The sequence below is a fragment of the Sorghum bicolor genome, chromosome 9, assembly GCF_000003195.3.
Source record: "Sorghum bicolor cultivar BTx623 chromosome 9, Sorghum_bicolor_NCBIv3, whole genome shotgun sequence".
NCBI classification, from domain to species: domain Eukaryota; kingdom Viridiplantae; phylum Streptophyta; class Magnoliopsida; order Poales; family Poaceae; genus Sorghum; species Sorghum bicolor.
The window spans coordinates 51,936,393-51,956,411 of record NC_012878.2 but is presented as its reverse complement, the minus strand read 5'-3'; the positions used below and the strand labels follow the sequence as shown (position 1 = coordinate 51,956,411).

General features: G+C 41.2%; 2 protein-coding genes across 2 annotated transcripts; both read right to left on the bottom strand.

The window, feature by feature from the left end:
• LOC8072542 (ATP-dependent zinc metalloprotease FTSH 8, mitochondrial) lies at positions 34-5,372 on the bottom strand. Its single transcript, XM_002439870.2, has 8 exons — positions 5,108-5,372; positions 4,800-5,016; positions 4,637-4,711; positions 4,183-4,316; positions 3,064-3,549; positions 2,061-2,828; positions 1,653-1,880; positions 34-1,070 (listed from the first exon to the last, which is right to left on the bottom strand). The coding sequence occupies exons 1-8, from the start codon at positions 5,168-5,170 to the stop codon at positions 594-596; spliced, it is 2,448 nt and encodes an 815-aa protein (XP_002439915.1). The 5' UTR covers positions 5,171-5,372; the 3' UTR covers positions 34-593.
• On the bottom strand, positions 7,382-13,221 carry LOC8072541 (flavonoid 3'-monooxygenase). Its single transcript, XM_002439869.2, has 2 exons — positions 12,161-13,221; positions 7,382-8,374 (listed from the first exon to the last, which is right to left on the bottom strand). The coding sequence occupies exons 1-2, from the start codon at positions 13,121-13,123 to the stop codon at positions 7,730-7,732; spliced, it is 1,608 nt and encodes a 535-aa protein (XP_002439914.1). The 5' UTR covers positions 13,124-13,221; the 3' UTR covers positions 7,382-7,729.

The window sequence follows — 20,019 nt, the reverse complement described above, 5'->3', positions numbered from 1 at the left end:
AAATTGGGCCCATAACCACTTCAGATTGTGATCTGCATGACTCAATGCATTCCTTCTTATTCCTTAATTGGTATGATTCAGGTTCAATAAATAACGGTACATAGGTAATTTACATTGAGCACTAATTTGTCCTAAAAGACTGAAAATATTAAGTTTTTCTTGGGACGAAGGGAGTTGTACACATGCAAAAACCTTGTCCAACATGTTTGTGCTTATCCGACAAAGTAAGCACACCGGCTACTGATGAAAATTCAAAGGTTCCACTGTTCCAGGCAGGCAGGCACCCTCTTAGCCACTGACGTTACCAGCAACAGACAGCCAAGCCTTCAGACAGGACAAGCACACTTTTTTGCGCCAACTCCCCAGTCAGACAGAATTTTTCAAAACATTCGGATACAAGATTCAGAACATTTGCTGATGCCATGAAGAGCCCAAGGCATCCAAATGCATTTGTGAAAATCCAAATGCATTTCCACATTGGCATAATCAGCGAGGGCGCTAATTTATACAGTTTTCTTATGGTGCCACAACAAACAAGAATCTATCGAGAATGAGCACTCAATGTACAGCTCTAACTTTGAGGGGGAAACAAACTACGTGGGTACAACCTCACCAAGTGGGGGAGATGAATCATCAGGCAACTCAGCGTTCTCTGATGTTGCTTGGCTCTTGTCATCATCATCCTGGAAACCTTGCTTAAAGAGGTCGTAGTTGGTTGGCTCCAGTGCCTTGAATGGACGTTCTCCTAGTACCCTGGTTAGATCGTCCTGGTGTAAGACTTCCTTCTCAAGCAGTAATTCTGCGATTTGCGCAACTTGCTCCTTATGCTCTGTTATCAATTCAACTGTTTTCTTATAGGCCTTGCCAACCCAGTCCCGGACCTCATCATCGATGATGGATGCCGTCTGATTACTGTAAGGCTTGGTCATTTCAAAACCATCATCCTTCTGAGGGAAGGATAGAAGCCCAACCTTTTCACTAAAACCATACACAGCGACCTGTGCATATGTCATTTTGGTAACTTTCTCCAAGTCATTCTGAGCACCAGTTGAGATTTTGCCAATCAAAACCTGAAACAAAGCTCAATTAGCGCCTTTCAACAATATGCTTATAACAATTTCTGGTGATAATACTGTTAAATAAACAGATATCCCAACATAAGGATTTGGAAGACAGGGAACTGATTATTATTTCTATGATGTCTTGAAGTAATAACTTGAGATTATATACAATATTTAGATGGCAACCAATTTGATAAATGTAATGGTATATCAATGTGTTTATCACATGGGCAGAGGAGATGACGGAAAATATTATCGTCTTCTGGTCGCCTTAAAATGCAATCAAAAGTTTACATGATGCAGTATCCTGAGTTACCAAATGAATTATAATTTTTCTACTAAATTGACAACTATGACCATATTCACATGATCTGATCATAATTTAAGTGGCGATAATATCAACGAAACAGGCTATAATTAATGTCCTTGTCGAATGTAGGAAGTTCAAAATAACAGCTGAAATTCAAAGTTCAAACTTTATATTAGCTTGAATTGGTTAGTATAGATTTAACAGTATGAGAAACATCCATGAATTCTGGCTATTTATCATAAAAATCAGCAAAAATAAGATATGAATAAAGATAACTGTACCTCCTCTGCAGCTCGGCCACCTAATGTCATGCATGTCATATCAAAAAGCTGCTCTTTTGTCATCAAAAGATTTTCATTTGGGACATATTGTGCAAAGCCTAAAGCAGCTGTTCCACGAGGAACAATTGTAACTTTCAGAAGAGGCTCTGCATGCTCCAAGAACCATCCAGCAACAGCATGTCCAGATTCATGGTAAGCAACGGTACGGCGCTCCAGTTTGCTAATGACCTGCAAAAGGGTTAACATGCTCAGAGGCCAGAATAAGGAATAAAATTAAATTACATGTACAAAAGGAATGACATTACATAGAAAAAGAAGGCTGCCAAGTTACTTAATTAGGATCCAAAAGTAAGACATTGAAACAAATCTCACAAATCAGCTTCATAGGTTATACTACTGATCTCTTACCCTATTTTTCTTCTCCAAACCACCAATAATCCTATCAATCGCAGACTCAAAATGCTGCATGGTAATCTGAGTTTTCTCACTTCTCGCAGCAATTAAAGCAGCTTCATTACAAACATTGGCAATGTCAGCTCCTGCAAACCCAGGTGTCAAGGCAGCTAGCCTTTGCGAATAAAATGATGGTTCGTTGTCTAGCTTAAGCTTTTGAAGATATATGCGGAATATTTGATCACGACCCTTTATATCTGGCTTGTCAATTGTTATCTGGCGATCAAATCTTCCTGGCCTTAATAATGCCTTATCCAGGATGTCAGGTCTATTTGTCCCAGCAAGAACAACAACACCAGCAGTTGTTCCAAATCCATCCATCTCTACAAGCAGCTGGTTCAAAGTACTCTCGCGTTCATCATTTGAACCTGAAAAACCTCCACGTCCTCTTGCACGACCAATAGCGTCGATTTCGTCAATGAATACAATACTGGGAGCACACTGTCTAGCTTCTTGGAACAAGTTCCGTACCCTGGATGGTCCAACACCAACAAACATTTCCATGAAATCTGAACCAGAAATAGACAAAAATGGCACACCAGACTCTCCTGCGGTAGCTTTGGCAAGCAAAGTCTTCCCTGTCCCAGGAGGGCCTACAAGTAGAGCACCTTTGGGTATTTTAGCTCCCAAATCTTCATACTTCTTGGGATTTTTAAGGAAATGCACAAACTCCATTATTTCTTGTTTTGCTTCGTCACAACCGGCTACATCCTTAAAAAACACCTGGACCAACAGAAAAGCGTTATTGAAAAGACACATCCAGGAGTTTCATGTAGCTTGCTTTGTTTCTTAAGGAAAGGGTAAATAAAGCTACCACAAAATTAAGCAATGGAGTTATCATAGATCAAGAATTAGCCTGTGCATGGAAAATCATTTGGGCCAGATTGTTTCTATCATACATCAAAAACAGAACCAAGTGAAACAGTAAAACAGTGACGTAAGAAAAGAAATAGCAAACCTTATTTTTGGAGTTCTTGTCCATCTTTGTCACTGTAGCTTTTCCAATGTTGAAAATACCTCCTCTTCCTTTGCCAGGACCACCTCCAATATTGAAACCACTCTGCATCCTTTTTCCCATAAAATATATCAGACCAACAAGAAATGCTGTTGGGGCAAACCTCATAACTTCTTGGAACCAATTTACTTCAGCAACATAAGTTACTGGGACAAAATCATGTGAATCTATTCCCAAAGCTTCCTGGGCTTCCTCTAACTTCTCTTCAAAGGAATCAACACTACCAATGTTGAAGTAATACTTGCATCTGCTGGGAGCAGGCTTGCCTGGAATATCAGTGGTAGAAATATGGGTATCACTATTTTGGCCTTGGCTCTTTGGAAGAGGTGAATTCCTGATGTAGACCTTCGCTACTGATTTATTTGAAACAACAATGCGATCAACTAAACCAGGTTCTAGTAACTTGTTCTTGAACTCTTGGAAGCTTATCTGCAGATGTTTGATACAAAAGATATTGTAATGAACCATTATACTATACAATATGTACACTTAGAATCGAATGTATATGCTTACATGAAACGATATTGTTTGGCAGTTTTCAATTATAGAGAACAATGAATTCCCAATATTGCATTCACACTCAAAGGCTAGGAAAGAACACTTCAAGCACAAAGCAAATGGTAGCAAACTAACAATTCTCCCATGCATCGGCACAAGAGGATCAATGAAAAGAATTTCAATTTAGGCCAGTATAAATTACACAAAGGTTACTCTGCAATAGTGTATTGTCTGTAAGGCCTTTGTCTCTTACAGTCCTACTCCTTGGCGTTTATCGTAGCTTATTACTAATCCTGGGAATTTGACTGGAGATGACAGGGGCAGAGAGTTAAATATACTGCCTAGCCTTTTAAACCCTATATGGTGGCGTAGTGTTTTTCCTCCATTTCTTTGAAGTTTGACAAACAAATTATGTAAGTGTGAACATAAGAAACATACATAGATTACCAGTTCTTAGGGGACTAACATAGCCCAACAAACATAGCTTACAAGAAAAGGAACAATTGAAACTATCGACTTGCAGAACTATTCCCAACAGAGTTGACAAAGTAGGAAAGTAATCACCTCCTTCTGGTCTGCGGTGCTAGATGACATGGATGATAGCATCAGGCCAAGAATTAATAGAGGTGCAAGGAAATTCTGCAGGTGTTTCATAGCATTATCCTGGAAATTCCATCCTTCATCTGTATTGGATTCCTCTGCACAGCACAAGATTGCATTTTCATCAAAAGTGAAATAGTTAGCACTGATGTCACAAAACTACACACAGAAGCACAGTGTATCATTATACATTTCTACTCCAAGAGTTATTTATAAATTATAACTGGTATAACAATTCACCAAAGCAGTTGCAGCAAAAAGGAAATCAACAAATCACGTTAGTCATCCATCTTGTGAGTCAACTCAAATATGTGCACCGATTCCATTTACTATGGGCGCATGAAAAGCTATGATATTTGCATCCATAACATGGCTACTCTCCTATACACAAACAAGTGAAGCACGAGGGGGAACTTACGCTTCGATTCAGACTTGTTACTCCCATCTCCTTTCGGCGCCTCCTTCTTACCCTTCGGGTAGTAGTTCTCATAGTCTAAAATCAGAAAAGGAGCAACCTTTCAGAACCAGGGCCACCAAACTCAAACTCACTGATAATAATCTCATAAAAAAGAGGAACGTACTCTTCTTGGACTCGTCCGAGAAGAGGCGTCGGAACTGTGGGCTGGCGAGGATGTATCTCCAGTCCACAGTCTTGCCCGCTGCGGGCTTCCCAAGAGCTGCCGACGATGCCGCAGTCAGGTAACTACGGACAAATCCTGTCGCCCCGCTCTCACGGCCGTGGACAGGCGGCGGTAGCGGCGGCGCTGGCGACTGCCGGAGGCCCCCGAGCTGGAAACCCTAGAAGGAGCAGCGAAAGGTCAGACCTGCGGTGCGGATGTGCGCCGAGAGGGTAGGGGGGGCAGCGGAGGGGATGAGAAGGGAGACTCGCCTGGCGCGGCCGGGAGGAGCGCGCGGACCGGCCGAGGGCGCGGGCGAGGGAGGCGAGCGTCATGTCGGCCGCGGCGGCGCCGTGCGCATGGGAGGGCGGAGGGGACGGGGCCGGGCCGTCCGGACTCCGGATCCAAGCGAGGGGAGGGGAGGGGCAGGTCGCGTCGAGGTCGAAGCACTAGAGATGCGTTCTGAGATTTTTTCTGGCTCTGTTGTGATGAGGTCAGGAGGAGGGAAACGCCGCGGCGGCGAGTGGCCGTGGGTTGGGAGGAAATAGTATAGCCGAGACGGCGCGGCGCGTCCGTGGTTTCAGGCTTCGAGCGGGTCGGCGGCGCTCACGGGATTGGGTGATTTTGGAGATGCCGTTGCGTGGTTTTCACCGCGTTTACGGCAGCAGAAAGGGGTGGAATTCGGTGATTACAAAAAACGTTCGCAATTTCTCGTCGTCTCATAAAAACTGGTGACGGGCTAATAACTCGATTTGAATTTGTTCTGCTACAGTTGCTCAAGGAAGAATTATAAGGCCCTGTTTAGTTTCCCACAAAAAAATTTTCACCCATCCCATCGAATCTTTAGACACATGCATAGAACATTAAATGTAGATAAAAAAATAAACTAATTACACAGTTTAGTTGAGAATCGCGAGACGAATCTTTTAAGCCTAGTTACTCCATGATTAGCCTTAAGCGCTACAGTAACCCACATATGCTAATGACATATTAATTATGCTTAATAAATTTGTCTTGCAGTTTCCTGACGAGCTATGTAATTTGTTTTTTTTATTAGTTTCTAAAAACCCCTCCCGACATCCTTCCGACACATCTGATATGACACCTAAAAATTTTTCATCTCCAATCTAAACGGGCCCTAAATAAAAATGTTGTTTATTCTTCAGAAGAGTACGGCACGGGACGGTAGGCATGGTCAGGCTTGTAACACGGGGACAGCAAAGTTGTGAGGTCAAAACGGGGGTCGGTTGGCTAATCGCGGTCCACAACCCCCACTTCAATCTTGTTTCCCAAGAAAGGAAGAACTCCGTCGAGGTTAGCTGGTGCTGGGTACTCGGGAAGCTGGTTGGCAACTTGCACAGAAGTGGGAAGAGGCTTTGAGATAGCGAAGCAGTGACGTTCACGCTCAAGCCTTGTTTAGGCCTTGTTTAGTTCCAAAAATTTTGGGAAATTGACACTGTAGCACTTTCGTTTGTATTTGACAAATATTGTCCAATCATGGACTAACTAGACTCAAAAGATTCGTCTCGTCAATTTCGACCAAACTGTACAATTAGTTTTTATTTTCGTCTATATTTAATACTTCATGCATACGTCTAAAGATTCGATGTGACGGAGAATGTGAAAAATTTTGCAAAATTTTCTGGGAAGTAAACAAGGCCTTAGTTCCAAAAAATTTTGCAAAATTTTTTAGATTCTTCGTCACATCCAATCTTTAGACGTATGCATAGAGTATTAAGTATAGATAAAAATAAAAACTAATTGCACAGTTTGGTCGGAATTAACTAGACAAATCTTTTGAGCCTAGTTAGTCCATAATTAAATAATATTTATCAAATATAAACGAAAATGCTACTATTTTTATTTTGCAAAAATATTTGGAAATAAACACGGCCTCAGCACATGTACCCTTTGGACTTGGAGCACCACCAACACCAACGCCAAGCCTGGCTGCGTGGGGGTGCCGCTGTCGTCAATGGCGACGCCGAGTGCCATGTGCCCTGTGCTTTGCCTTGCCCTAAGGCCTACCACCATGGGCCGATGGCCAGGCCGAAAAGGCCCATCACTCCACCAGTTACACAAGTCGCAGAAGCTCCTTCGGCGGCGTCTTCAACCTTGCTTCAAGCTCGGTGGCTCGCTGGGCACTACCTAGGCCTAGATTAGTTCTAAAAAATTTTAAAAAATAAGCACAATAGCATTTTCGTTTTTATTTGATAAATATTCCAATCATGAACTACTTAGACACAAAAGATTCGTCTCATAAATTACAGATAAATTGTATTATTAGTTATTTTTTTATCTATATTTGATGTTTTATGCATATGCCACAAGATTCGATGTGACGGAGAATATGAAAATTTTTGTAAATTTTTTTGGAACTAAACAAGCCCCTACTTGAGGAAGGGGTCCCACTCGATGGGAGATAGGGCGGCCAGCCGGCCACCCTACCTTGCTGTACGGATGATCCGCCTATGAGTCAAGCTACGGTAGCCAAACCAAAAAAAATCTCGAACTAAACAAGGCCTATATACAAGAACCATCAAATATTTTCGTAACAACCTCAATTACTTGTATTTTGACATCACATAACCTCAACAAGAGTACAATAGAAAATAAATTTACATAAACAACATGGATTGACACAAACTACCACATCACATATCTTTCAACAAGACAAAGATGAGCTTTAAACAAGTGAGAAGAGGAGCATAAGCATGTCAAATATTTCATTACATATATTAGCTAGAGCAAGAACATTTAGACATTTAGTACAACAATCAAAAGTGAACCGTAATACATATAAACACCTTGTCTTTGAAGCCAATTTACTTGATACAGCAAAGGTGAGACCATGAGCTCACAACTTCAACCTCACAAGTCCCTTGAGATTTTTTTTATGCAATCTCATATGCTGATGGTAGCAGCCTGGGTATTGGATGAGCCATTAACGGCACAGCACGCTGTAGCAACAAGGTGAAGGCCTCCTCCATGTTTAGCTTATCTGGTGTCTGTCCTACCGGCAACTCCCAATCAAATGCATGCACCAGAGTGGCGCTAGTTAGTGTGACCATCCGCAGCCCCCAGCTAAGGCCGGCACATATCCTCCGACCCGCGCCGAATGGTATAAGCCCAAAGTTGCCTCCTTTGACATCCACATCCGAATGTGATCCACCTGGTAGGAACCTAGCAGGGCGGAACTCTAGTGGGTCAGGCCACAAGGCCGGGTCACGTGCAATGCCCCACACATTGACTAGCAGCTCGCAGCCCTTGGGGATGCTGTAGCCAGCAATCTCACACTCCTCTGCAGCCATGCGAGGAAGGGAGAGGGGCGTTGATGGGTGCAGGCGAAACGTCTCCTTAATGACTGCATTGAAGAAGGTGAGGTGTCGGAGGTCTGACTCGGTGACCAACCTTCCACGGCCAACGACTGTGTCTAGCTCCTCTTGTGCCTGCTTGAGGATGTCCGGGTGGCGGATCAGCTCGGCTAGCGACCACTCTGCTATGGTCGATGTTGTGTCGGTTCCTGCTATGAACAGGTTCTGCGTGTCCAGGAGTCATGCATGAACAATAGACACAATGAGCAACTGGGTATTATATACTCTCTTAGCTTCATTAGAAGTTATTAGTAGTTTTAACTTTGTACTAAGCTTTTCGCCAAATTAATAGAAAAATACACAAATATCTTCAACATCACATAAGATTTATTACTTTGAATTATATTTAACTAGTCTATTTATTTTGATAGTGTGGATACTATTACATTTTTCTATAAACTCGGTCAAATAAACAAGTTTAACTAAGTACAAAACAAAAACGACTTGCAATTTTATGAAGGGAGTATATATATATAATAATGGCAGGAAAAAAAGAAAACATATGGTATGCCACGTTATCTACTTGTCACATCGCTATTGGATTCGGATGTTGCAACCATATCAGGTAGCTCCACTATTGGTCATGTACTGCCGAAAGCGGTGGCTAGCATGTCATCTTTGGTACCGTGAAATAGAGACTGAACAACACTCTGATGCGCGCACCTATCCCTAAAAGGGTTAGTCCTAGGTGCAAGGCACACGTTACCACGACTCGGATTTTCCTTCGTCGTGCTCTTGGCATGTATTGCTAATTTGCTACGTATATGCTTATATTGCCTTATTGTTTGAACCTCTATCCACAAGTGTATAGTGTTTTATGAAAAGTTTTAACCGTAAGTGTGTCGCCCACGGTAGGACTTTTCTGGTACTTGTTGCGGGACAGGCTAAGAGAACTCCTCAAAATCCCACTAAGACCATGGTTAGCTTGAAATGGGCCGTTCCACCTCTAGAAATATTCCGACTTGATCTAAGTTATATATATTAATATATACAAATTAGCAAATCATCCCTATGAACCATTCTAGCTAGGAATCGAACTCATCATCCTTAATTTCCCTTTCGAAAAACATCATCTTTCTCTCCCTACCCTTTTTCGCTCCCAATCTATGTACTTCCTTTTTTAGCCCAAATATATGTCACATCCTAAAGTGGTTCTCATGCATATAGTGTGTTAACTTGGTGAATTAAATAATTGAACCTAACATGCATATGTTATACGGAGTAATTTTTAAAAGCAAAGGGAGTTCCGGGCCGCATCAGGCTATTGTTGCCCTGTTTGGTTTCTTGTGATTTTTTTTAACTTCCGTCACATTGAATTTTTGGACACATACATAAAATACTAAATATATATTATTTATAAAACTTAAAACACAGCTAGAGAATAATTTATGAGACGAATTTTTTGAGTCTAATTAGTCCATGATTGGACACTAATTATCAAATAAAATGAAATACTACAGTACAATTACATTCCCAGTCTATAGAGCCATGAGGATATTGTTACAGCGCACGAAGCGCGACTACCTGTTTGTAACAGATGTATTTTGTATAGGAATGTCAAATTTAACAGTACATGATCAATAACTAGTCAAATTTAGTTTAGGACATAGATTTTATTTAAAATGACATGAGATGATATTGATTATTTAGCAAAACGATAACATGGAGTCTTTATATGAGTTTTTCCCCTAATAAAACTATGATTATATATCATTCCTAACGAAGGCACCGTCCACATCATGTGTCCTCTTCACGTGGTAGTGAAGAGAGGTGTCAGCTGCCGACGTCTTATTCACGTAGGTATGCGATGATTGCTGATATAAATGCATGCACGACTAATCTATGTATTTTACAATGATAATAATGCTTCTTTAACACAGAAGAGTTCTCGGCCTCTGGAGGCCATCGTCAGTCTATTGTCATTGTGGGTGAAGCAATGCTGTCTAGTACCCCCTACGTTCCAAAATAAAAACGCTGCACCGGCTTTTGTCACGCACAGATATGGAAACAATGAACAACAGCAAGGCCTTCCAAAAAAATTTCGGATTTCACTACTGTAGCATTTTCGTTTTTATTTGACAAATATTATTCAATTATAAACTAACTAGGATCAAAAGATTCGTCTCGCGATTTACATATAAACTGTGTAACTAGTTTTTGTTTTTGTATATATTTAATGATTTATGCATGTGCCGCAAGATTCGTTGTAACGGTGAATCTTGAAAACCTTTTTGATTTCGGAGTAAACTTAAACAAGGCCCAACTGGAATTCTGAAAAAACAGTAAAAAAAACCGGACGAATAGTGTTGTCTACAGTAAACATTGTCGGAACAGTATCGGTCAGCGTCACGAACAGCGCAGGCAGAACGGTAGTACTTGCTACAGTAACGATGTGAGGCCTTGTTTAGTTCTAAAATATTTTACAAAATGACACTGTAGCTTTTTGTTTGTATTTAACAAATATTATCCAATCATGGACTAACTAGGCTCAAAAAATTCGTCTCGTCAATTTCGACCAAACTGTATAATTAGTTTTTATTTTTGTCTATATTTAACACTTCATGCATGTGTCTAAAGATTCGATGTGACGGGGAATCTGAAAAATTTTGCAAAAATTTTTGGTAACTAAACAAGGCCTGAGAGTGAACAGGTGCGGACCAACCATTGTCTTGTACAGTAGTCGGACATAGACCAAAAAAATTATGGATCGTTAATTATATACATATAAACCAAAATTTATGGATTGTTTGATTTTCATTCTGAACAGAACGTGCGTACGTGCATGTGCATGTGCAATAACTAATGAAGTTTGGAGTACATGATCAATAACTAATGAAGTTTGGAGCAGAACGTGCGTACGTGCATGTGTATGTATTACAGACGGAAGAATGCATGTCTGCGAGTGATTATGGATCTCGCAGACATGCATTCTTCCGTCTGTAATACATGCACGTACACACGTTCACGTTCTGCTCCAAACTTCATTAGTCCTTCTTTTTTTCACAAATTTATAAACTTCAATTATTCCATATACACGTACGCGTGCGTTTAAGTAGCCTGTACCGTACCCATGGCTTTTTTATTGACCGTTCGTCTTATTCAAAAATCTATGTAAATATAGAGATGTTTAGTTCTCATTTTTTTAAAAAAAATTAAGTTTTGGTCTATTTTTTTTGTAAAATAGAACTAAACACCACGCAAAATTTTTAGCAAAAAGATAGTTATTCTCCATTTTGGATTTTTGTCTCAAGAGTCTAAAAAAACCCAAAATGAGCCTTAAGAGGCTTCATGAGGACAAGAAATTCTTCATTTTAGATAAAACTAAACATGACCATGAAAATTTTGGCATTTTGCATTTTATCACTCCAAAGTAGTTGACGTTTTGCATTTTGGGTTCTATAGGGAACTAAACATGCCTATAGTCAAATTTAGGCCTTGTTTAGATGCACCCAAAAATCCAAAACTTTAGAAGATTCTCCGTCACATCGAATCTTGCGGCAAATGCATGGAACATTAAATATAGATAAAAAAGATAACTAATTGCACAGTTTACTTGTAAATCACGAGACGAATCTTTTAAGCCTAGTTACTCCATAATTGGACAATGTTTGTCAAATAAAAACGAAAGTACTACCGTGTCAAAATCTAAAAAATTTTTGGATCTAAACAAGGCCTTAAGTTATTCTTGAAGAACTTTTATTAATAAACCAAGCGACGATTAAAAAATGATATTTTACATAAATGTTTGAATAAGACGAGTAGTCAAACTTGGTGTTAAAAAAATCAAATGTTTTATAATTTGAGATGGATTGAGTAACTAGCTAGCGTATCTATCTATTCATGGGCCGGGGTGTTTGCTTGAGATTTTTTAATTTTAGCTTCGAGTGATTGTGGCCAAAAAGACTAAAACATTGCTTCGATTGGAAACGATCGAAAACGACGAGAACTTACCAAAATAAGTGCCTTGACATCGGTTTCGGTGATCCTGACTTCGTCGTCGCTTCCCTCGTCCTCCACCATGGACAGCAGCAAGCCCAGCAAATCCTTGCTTTCCTCTCCGTCTGCCGGCGTAGCCCTGGCCTTCCTGCTATCTGCAATGATCCCGTTCATCATGTCGTCGAACCGGCGGTGCAGCTTCTTCATCCTGCCCACCACGCCCTGCGGGTCGAGCCACCGGAGCGCCGGCACGAAGTCGCCGACGTTGAGCACCCCGCCCACCTCCATCACCTCGAGCACGATCTCCTTGAACTCCCTCGCGCCCTCGTCGCCGGCGCCGGCGGCAGCGAACACCCGCCGCCCGACGGCCGCCCGCGACAGCGCGTTCGTCGTACAGACGTTCACGGCCTTGCCGAGCGCCACCGGCGTGTTGCGGTCGCGGGCCGCCTGCTCCGCGAGCGACCTCACCATGAGCGCGGCCTCACGCTCCCGGACGTCGCAGATGTCGTCGAGAGCGCGCGCGGAGAAGAGGTTCACGGCGCACACCTTGCGCATGGCGCGCCACCGGGGCCCGTAGGGGGCGAACACGACGTCCTGGTAGTTGTACGCCATGAGCTCGCCGCCGGAGTTTGGCGGGCGACAGCTGAAGTTGGCGTCGTGGACGCGGAGGAACTGCTCCGCCACGGCCGCCGAACCGGCCACCACCACGTCGGAGCTGCCGAACCGCAGCCGCAGCAGCGGGCCGTACACCTTGGTCAGCTCGTGCAGCGTCTGGTGCGTCTTCCCGCCCAGCTGCGGCAGGTTGCCCAGCACGGGCCAGCCCCTCGGCCCCGGCGGCAGCGGCGCTCGCCTCGCCGCCGCCTGCTGCTGCTTCCAGAAGAGGACATAGCAGACGGCCACGGACACTGCTACCGTCAAGGCGGAGAGCAGCAGCGGGGTTGGGAGGTCAGGTGTAGCGAGCACGAGCTCCATGACCATGATGGAATCGATCGCTTGACGACGTGTGCTTTGCGTGCAGGGCGGGAAATAAAGGCACGGGGCATGGCCGTGGGTATGTGTAGTGTAGTGGAGAAGAATAGTGATTGGTGAATCGGGTGCTAAGTCATTGCCTTACCTACTTGTGTGCCTGATCGTCTCACCTACTACGATCTAGAATAATCAGGTTTTCTCAAAAATTTGCATTATTAAATTGTCTCATAAGTTCATGGCACAGTTATCAAACTATAAACTAGATAACCGAACCACATGAGTTTCATAGGAATGAAATTCCTCTCTCATATGATAAAACTTCTTCATTTAATAACCCTGACAAGTTAGTAATTTTGCTTATGTGACATCCTATTTAATGTGCATAACACTCTTATGAAACATACATTGAGACTGGTTATTGTTGGAGCCGTCCAACGGTCCAACCTACCTTTCAAGCTCTTTTTTTTAAAATTTTTGGAGACCATGTACAAGCATGGTGGGCTGACTCTTGTTTTGTCTATTACTAGTAAAAGTGTCCGGGTATTGTAATGGATTGTTATTTTTATTTTAAGTTGTTAATAAACACCTTCCTCACCCTCACGGTTCGATGTTTGTTATCTTTCTTAGTCGTATACAAACAAATCCTTATACGACGTGTTGACTGGGACTGAGCTCATTCATCAAAAAAAAACTATTTCGGCCTTGTTTAGTTTCAAAAATTTTTTAAGATTCCCCATCACATCGAATTTTGCGGTATATATATGGTGCATTAAATATACATGAAAACACAAACTAATTGCACATTTCATTTGTAAATCCCGAGACAAATCTTTTAAGCCTTGTTACTCCATGATTGGACAATGTTTATCAAATAAAAACGAAAGTGCTACAGTGTCGAAATCCAAAAATTTTTGCAAAGCCTTTGTACAACAATTTTGCCTCACCTTATGCACGGTTTGTAGTTGTTTGCTACTACATACAATACATAGCCGGCGGACTCTAAAATTAAGAATATTTTTACACGTACACGGCATTTAAAAAAGCAAATTTGGGGGACCAAATTTACTGTTTTTTTAACTCGTCAGTCTTCCACTTCCCCTCTCTCACTCTCTCCAAATGTGAGACCACCAGCGGCTGTGGAGCAGAGAGCGGACGCAGCAGGCAGGCGTAGTTGTGCATGCATCGCAGGGTCTGCAGGCGCAGGGGCACATGCGGCTGGCGCATCCGAGTCCCGAGCTCCAGGCATGGCGAGGGCTCGGAGCCAACAAGGCGCGGGCATGGTGCGCGACACGCAGGGGCAGGGCCGGCATATAGCGGACTGTGAGGGAGGGAGCGACGTGCAAAGGTCGGCGGGGCACGCGGCCGGCGAAATGCACGAACCCAACAGGTTGCGTTGCCGGTGAAACGCATGAGCCAGCGAGCGAGGCGCACATATATAGGCTCGGAAGAAAAAAAAAAAACTGGGACGAAACAAACCACCAGTAGCTACTAACGAACAAACCTCCTGGTGTACTTTCTCTATGTACGAAGCAAAAATCTACCAATTTTTTTTTCACGTGCTACACCCAACGCCCAACAGCAACAGAACTAAGAAGTATACTTGTCTCCTATCTTATTCGCGTACAATTTTTGTGTCTGCAACTATCCAAGGGAAACAACGCACTTCAACAGGATACAGCCGCACACAGCACCGGCTCGGTTCTATTTTAGTGACAGCAGAGATCAGAAGTCCAGCTTCGATCAACTTGGACTCCGCCTTCGACTCGAGCTGGCAGACATCGAATTGTAAATTCACAGATCCAAATTCCAAACTAAGCGGGACTTTGAAAAGAGAATTGTATCGGTCAAAAAAAAAAAAACAGAATCTGAATAGAAATCAGAGTTGGACGAAAAAAAACTTGTGACAAATTTTTTTCTTTTTATTGTTAGGTATAGATATAGTTATAAATATAGATACAAAATTGATTCGTTCCGTGGTCCTTTGGATGAAACAAAATTGTTACGGTACAGATTAACCCTTAGTCCTTGCATGATTTCTAATTTCATTTAGGTCTATCGTTGTTGTTTCATTTGTCTATGAATATTTGTTTACCTAGCATCTTAGATTGGTAGGTTGTTATAGGCTTCTAACTACTAATTCCATATTTGCACTATCATCTCATTTAAGGTAATCATACTAATTATTTTTACTGTTATTTTAGCTTCATCTATTGTACTATTGGGATTTTCTTTTTATATTCTAAACTAAACTATAAGTTAATTTTTTCTTAGACCTAAGCATTTTGCACAATGGACCGGCAAAAAGATGCTTTGAGTTCAGGCCTAGGATATATGCTTTAGGCGTAGTTTGGTCCTGGATGGCTAGCCAATGTTTTAGGACCTGTTCGGATCCAAGGGGCTAAAGATTAGCCCTCTCTTTTTAGCCAACTTTTAGCCTTGAGGATCCAAACAGGAGGTCTAAAAGGAGAGGTTAATCTTTAGCTTTTCATTAGCCCATTAGCCCCTTCAAGGTGGGCTAAGGATGGCTAAAAGTTCTAACATATGACTTTACTCTCTTTCTCTATCCTCTCCCTTTCACCTTTTAGTCATATATCTAAACAACCTAAGGGGCTAAACTTTAGCCCATTCATTTTAAGCTAAACTTTAGCAAGGCCAAACAAGGCCTAGTCTAGAGCTTGGGCGATACCTCTGTGCAGTAAGCAAAAGTTTTCTGGGTAGCAATACCTCTGTGCAGTAAGCCTCGTCGGATAGACCAAGCTCATTGAGTTCAGGGCAAGATGGGCCTAATTTGCTCAGATATTCTCTTACTAGTTGTACTATTATGTACCAAAATAGAATGTTTAGCCTATAGGACCTACATGTCGTGTTTGCCCTTGGGTCCTCAAATTTGTAGAGACGGGCAACTATATATGCAGTTTGGTTATATGGGTTGTGAGAAGCAAGTATAATAATAAATGCAATGCGCAACAACTTTTAAAAGGTGTTCAAAATCGACTGTAGATGTGAAATTCATGACTGTCTCTATGCAAGGGTCTCTAGAAACAAGTGCTTGTAGTGTATGCACCCGCCTGCAAGCCAATTTCCATGGAGGTGTTATGATTATTTGAAAGGCCACACTAGAAAATCAATTTCAAGTGATGGTTAATAAGTCAACACTAGATCCTATACTACTGAGAGGATAGATCTAGCGTCGGGAGGCGGGGGATCATTGCTGATCATATGGAACCCCCTGGAGCTTCTTCAAAAAAAATACATGGCTGCTTTTAGAAATTGAGGCTAGAGGTTAAAGATGAGCTTTTAGACCCTCCAAGACTTCTATCCTAGATTCATCACTGCTTAGAGGAGTAGACACAAAGTGTCAAAGATGAGAGTCAATGGGACCAACGTTTCGCTAGCCATCCAGAAATGGTTTATTGGTGTTACACAAAGGCGTGCACAAGGACTGAAGACCTAAGTGAACAAATGCTTGTGACTTCAACACCGGTTTTAAGCTGAGGGCTATTATAATTGTTGAATCTACTTGTGACTTTAGCACAAGGACTGAAGACCTAAGTGAATACACACTTGTGTCATCTCAGTCCGCAAACTCGTAAATCAACCGTTTAGATCCTCGAACTTGTTCGTCTGTGTTATCTCAGTTCCTAGTGTCATAAATCGCTCGTTTAGGTCCACAAACTTTTTCGATTGTGTCATTCCGGTCTCTAAACTTACAAATCACCCATCTAGGTCCTCGAACTCGCATTGTTCAGTTGTGTCATCTAGTCCCTAAATATTTTACATGTTGTAAACTTACAGATTCAATATATATTTATAGAACTAACCAAAAATTGTAAATCCAATTTCATGGGACTCCTAGTAACATGTAATGTATTTTCTTTGTTTAACTCTACACTTAAATAACTAAATAGGCACATACATTTTTATATGTTGCCCTGTGTGGTAAATAAATCCTATAAATTTACAAGAGTGTTTAGCCGATCAAACACGTCTACATAACTGTTATCATGAGTCTAAGAAAATCATATTTGACAATTTTTGGACAGTTATATAAATATACATTGAATTTATATGTTTACAATATTGGATCAGTATGACACGATTGAACAAACTTGAGAACTATTTTAGTGATTTACAAGTTTTAGGGACTACAATGACACAATCAAACAAGTTTGATGATCTCAATGAACGATTTGCGCGTTTAGGGACCAAGGCATAGATAAACAATTTTGAGGACCTAGACAGTCGATTTTTGAGTTTAGGAACTCAAATGACAAAGTCAAATAAGTTTAAGGAACACTGATGAACTTTACTCTTTGTTTTAAGGAAAACCCAAAATATATTGCAAAAGCATGCGGCAAGCATGACGAGGCAAAGGATATAGAGAGGTAGCTGAATCTTTAATCATGGACGCTTAATTCCTAACCATATGGGTCCATGCATGGAGTTTTCTAGTTTCCTATATACGATAGATTCTCGCTGTTGGAGTTGGACAGGGCTGGGCGATGACAGGGACTTTTGGCAAAAGTCTATCGCCTCATCAGGCGCTCGGATGCGACGCTCCAACCTGTATGATCTCTTCTCAGCTCTCTATTGCCACTAAGAAATGTGCACGCGTGCTTTGCAATATAAAACTAATCCCTACCTGGTTTTAAACTAGCAAGCAGGTGATCCGCGTAGCGTGGATAGCTAGTTTTGCAATTGTAACCGTTAGAGTTTTTTTTTTATTGACAACATCCACTTGCACGAATTACCGTAGAGGCGTAGGCTGTTATCATTGACTAATCTTTTTGGCTTCTCAATTCCATCAAGTATGTTTCTTTTTATTCGTATCCCCTAATTATGCAATTTCTGCCGATACTAGATCTAGACAGTCTTCAATTCTTCAGTGAGCTCGATAAAAGTCCTTCACATTTTTTTATTTCTTCGATCCGCTTGAGGATTTAAATGTTGAACGATTTGTATCTTGTTTATGGATCCTTAGAGCAACTCTAACAGATATGTTATCCATGTTATATAAGCTATTTTTATATTTTTAAAGCAAAAATTAACTTCCAACAGGTGTGCTATCTGGTTTGCTAAAATAGCAAGTTTGTTATTCTTAAACTTTCGCTTGTCATATATAGCATGTCGTCATCGCTAGCTATCTTATACAAAGACTGTTGTGGATCTCTATGCTTCGAGTGAGTTTTTTATTTTACGTACACAATGACTAAATCTTATAGTTTAGAATATAATTAGTCTCTTGAAGATGCTCTTAGTTGCCACTTCTGTCCTAAAATATCATCGTATTTAACAGAACGTTGCTCATGTTTGCTGGAGTCATTGTTGTCTCAAACATTCATTGGGCGGCATCGTCATGACACCAATCTTCATTGCAACAAGCATAAAAACAAACTATGGGACCATCACTGACACCCGTGAACTTGTTGATCTCTGGCTCATTATTTAAGCTGCTCCATTGCATTGTTGTGAACCATCCTATGATCATATTTGTCTCCGCTTGTGACCAGATTCTCTTGAAGAGAAAAAAAAAATCTAAACTATGTGTTTTTTTGCTGCTTGCGAGCTTCTCATGCATATGTGCACCAAAAAAAAACCAAATTAACCAATAGCCTATAACATGTCAAAAGTGGGTATTCTTTTTATGGTTTCTCGTAATTCTACAAAGTAAAATTGGCTGACTGGACTTGTTTTTCTCTCCTTGGTCATCACTATGAAGTACATCAAATTTGAGCCATGATCATTGTAAATGACACAATCTATTTAGTTGTTCGGCTAGAAACATATGAGAAAGAGTGGATCAACCATATTAATTAGGGCTGTGTTGAAAGGACAATTTGAGATGACGAGACTTGGGCCTTGTTTAGTTCACCTCAAAAACCTAAAACTTTTCAAGATTCTTCGTTACATCGAATCTTGCGGCACATACATGGAACATTAAATATAGATGAAAATAAAACTAATTACACAATTTATCTGTAAATCACAAGACCAATCTTTTAAGTCTAATTACTCTATGATTGAACAATATTTGTCAAATAAAAACAAAAGTGCTACCGTTTCGTTTTCTAAAAAAAATTTGAAACTAAACAAGGCCTCAGGACATGGCGCAGAAGGAGCGGTGTGGGAATTTGAAGTGCTTAAATAATTCTTTTGAACATGCCAACATTGGTGGAACACGGTTCCTCACACTCGGCGCTACGCATGCACAGGTACGGTGTTCATCCACTCGGGCCCGAGAGCCATGGCATTCCTCGTCCTGGGCCTCGGCACACGACCAATTTTTGGCCCAACAGTAGTAGCACGGTCCAGCACTGTTTGCTGGCGCCCGCGTAATACACCGCGCCCCTCCACCGAAGCCCAGTTGCCCAGAGACGCCGGACAAAATCAGAAAGCGATTTGTTTCCTTGCCCCTAGAAAAAGTGCCTCTTCCACTCAAAAAAGAAAAAGAAAAAGTATCTCTTAGTTTCTTGGTTCTTTTTTTTCGAACTTAGCTATTTAATCCAGATTTGAGTTTTACTTGATTTTATTGCCCTTCAGTCAGTTTGACTAGGTAATGCTTCAGTCAGTTTGACCAGATAACAGGGTTAAGTTGTACTCCCTCCGTTTACAAATAAATGCACGTCTCGTCTCCCGGAATCACACTTTGACCAAATATATATAAAAATATACTAATATTTATCATATGTAATATATATTTTTAGATTGAGCATTAAATATATACTTTCATAATATACTTATTTGCAGATAAAATATTGATATTATTTGATATATTTTAGTCAGACTTAAAAAAGTTTAACTACTAGGAAATAAGACGTGCATTTATTTGTGGACATAGAGGGAATACATGAAAAGACTATTTTACCCCTGGCGTTGAATGAAAAAGAGCAGTAGCCTACAAATGC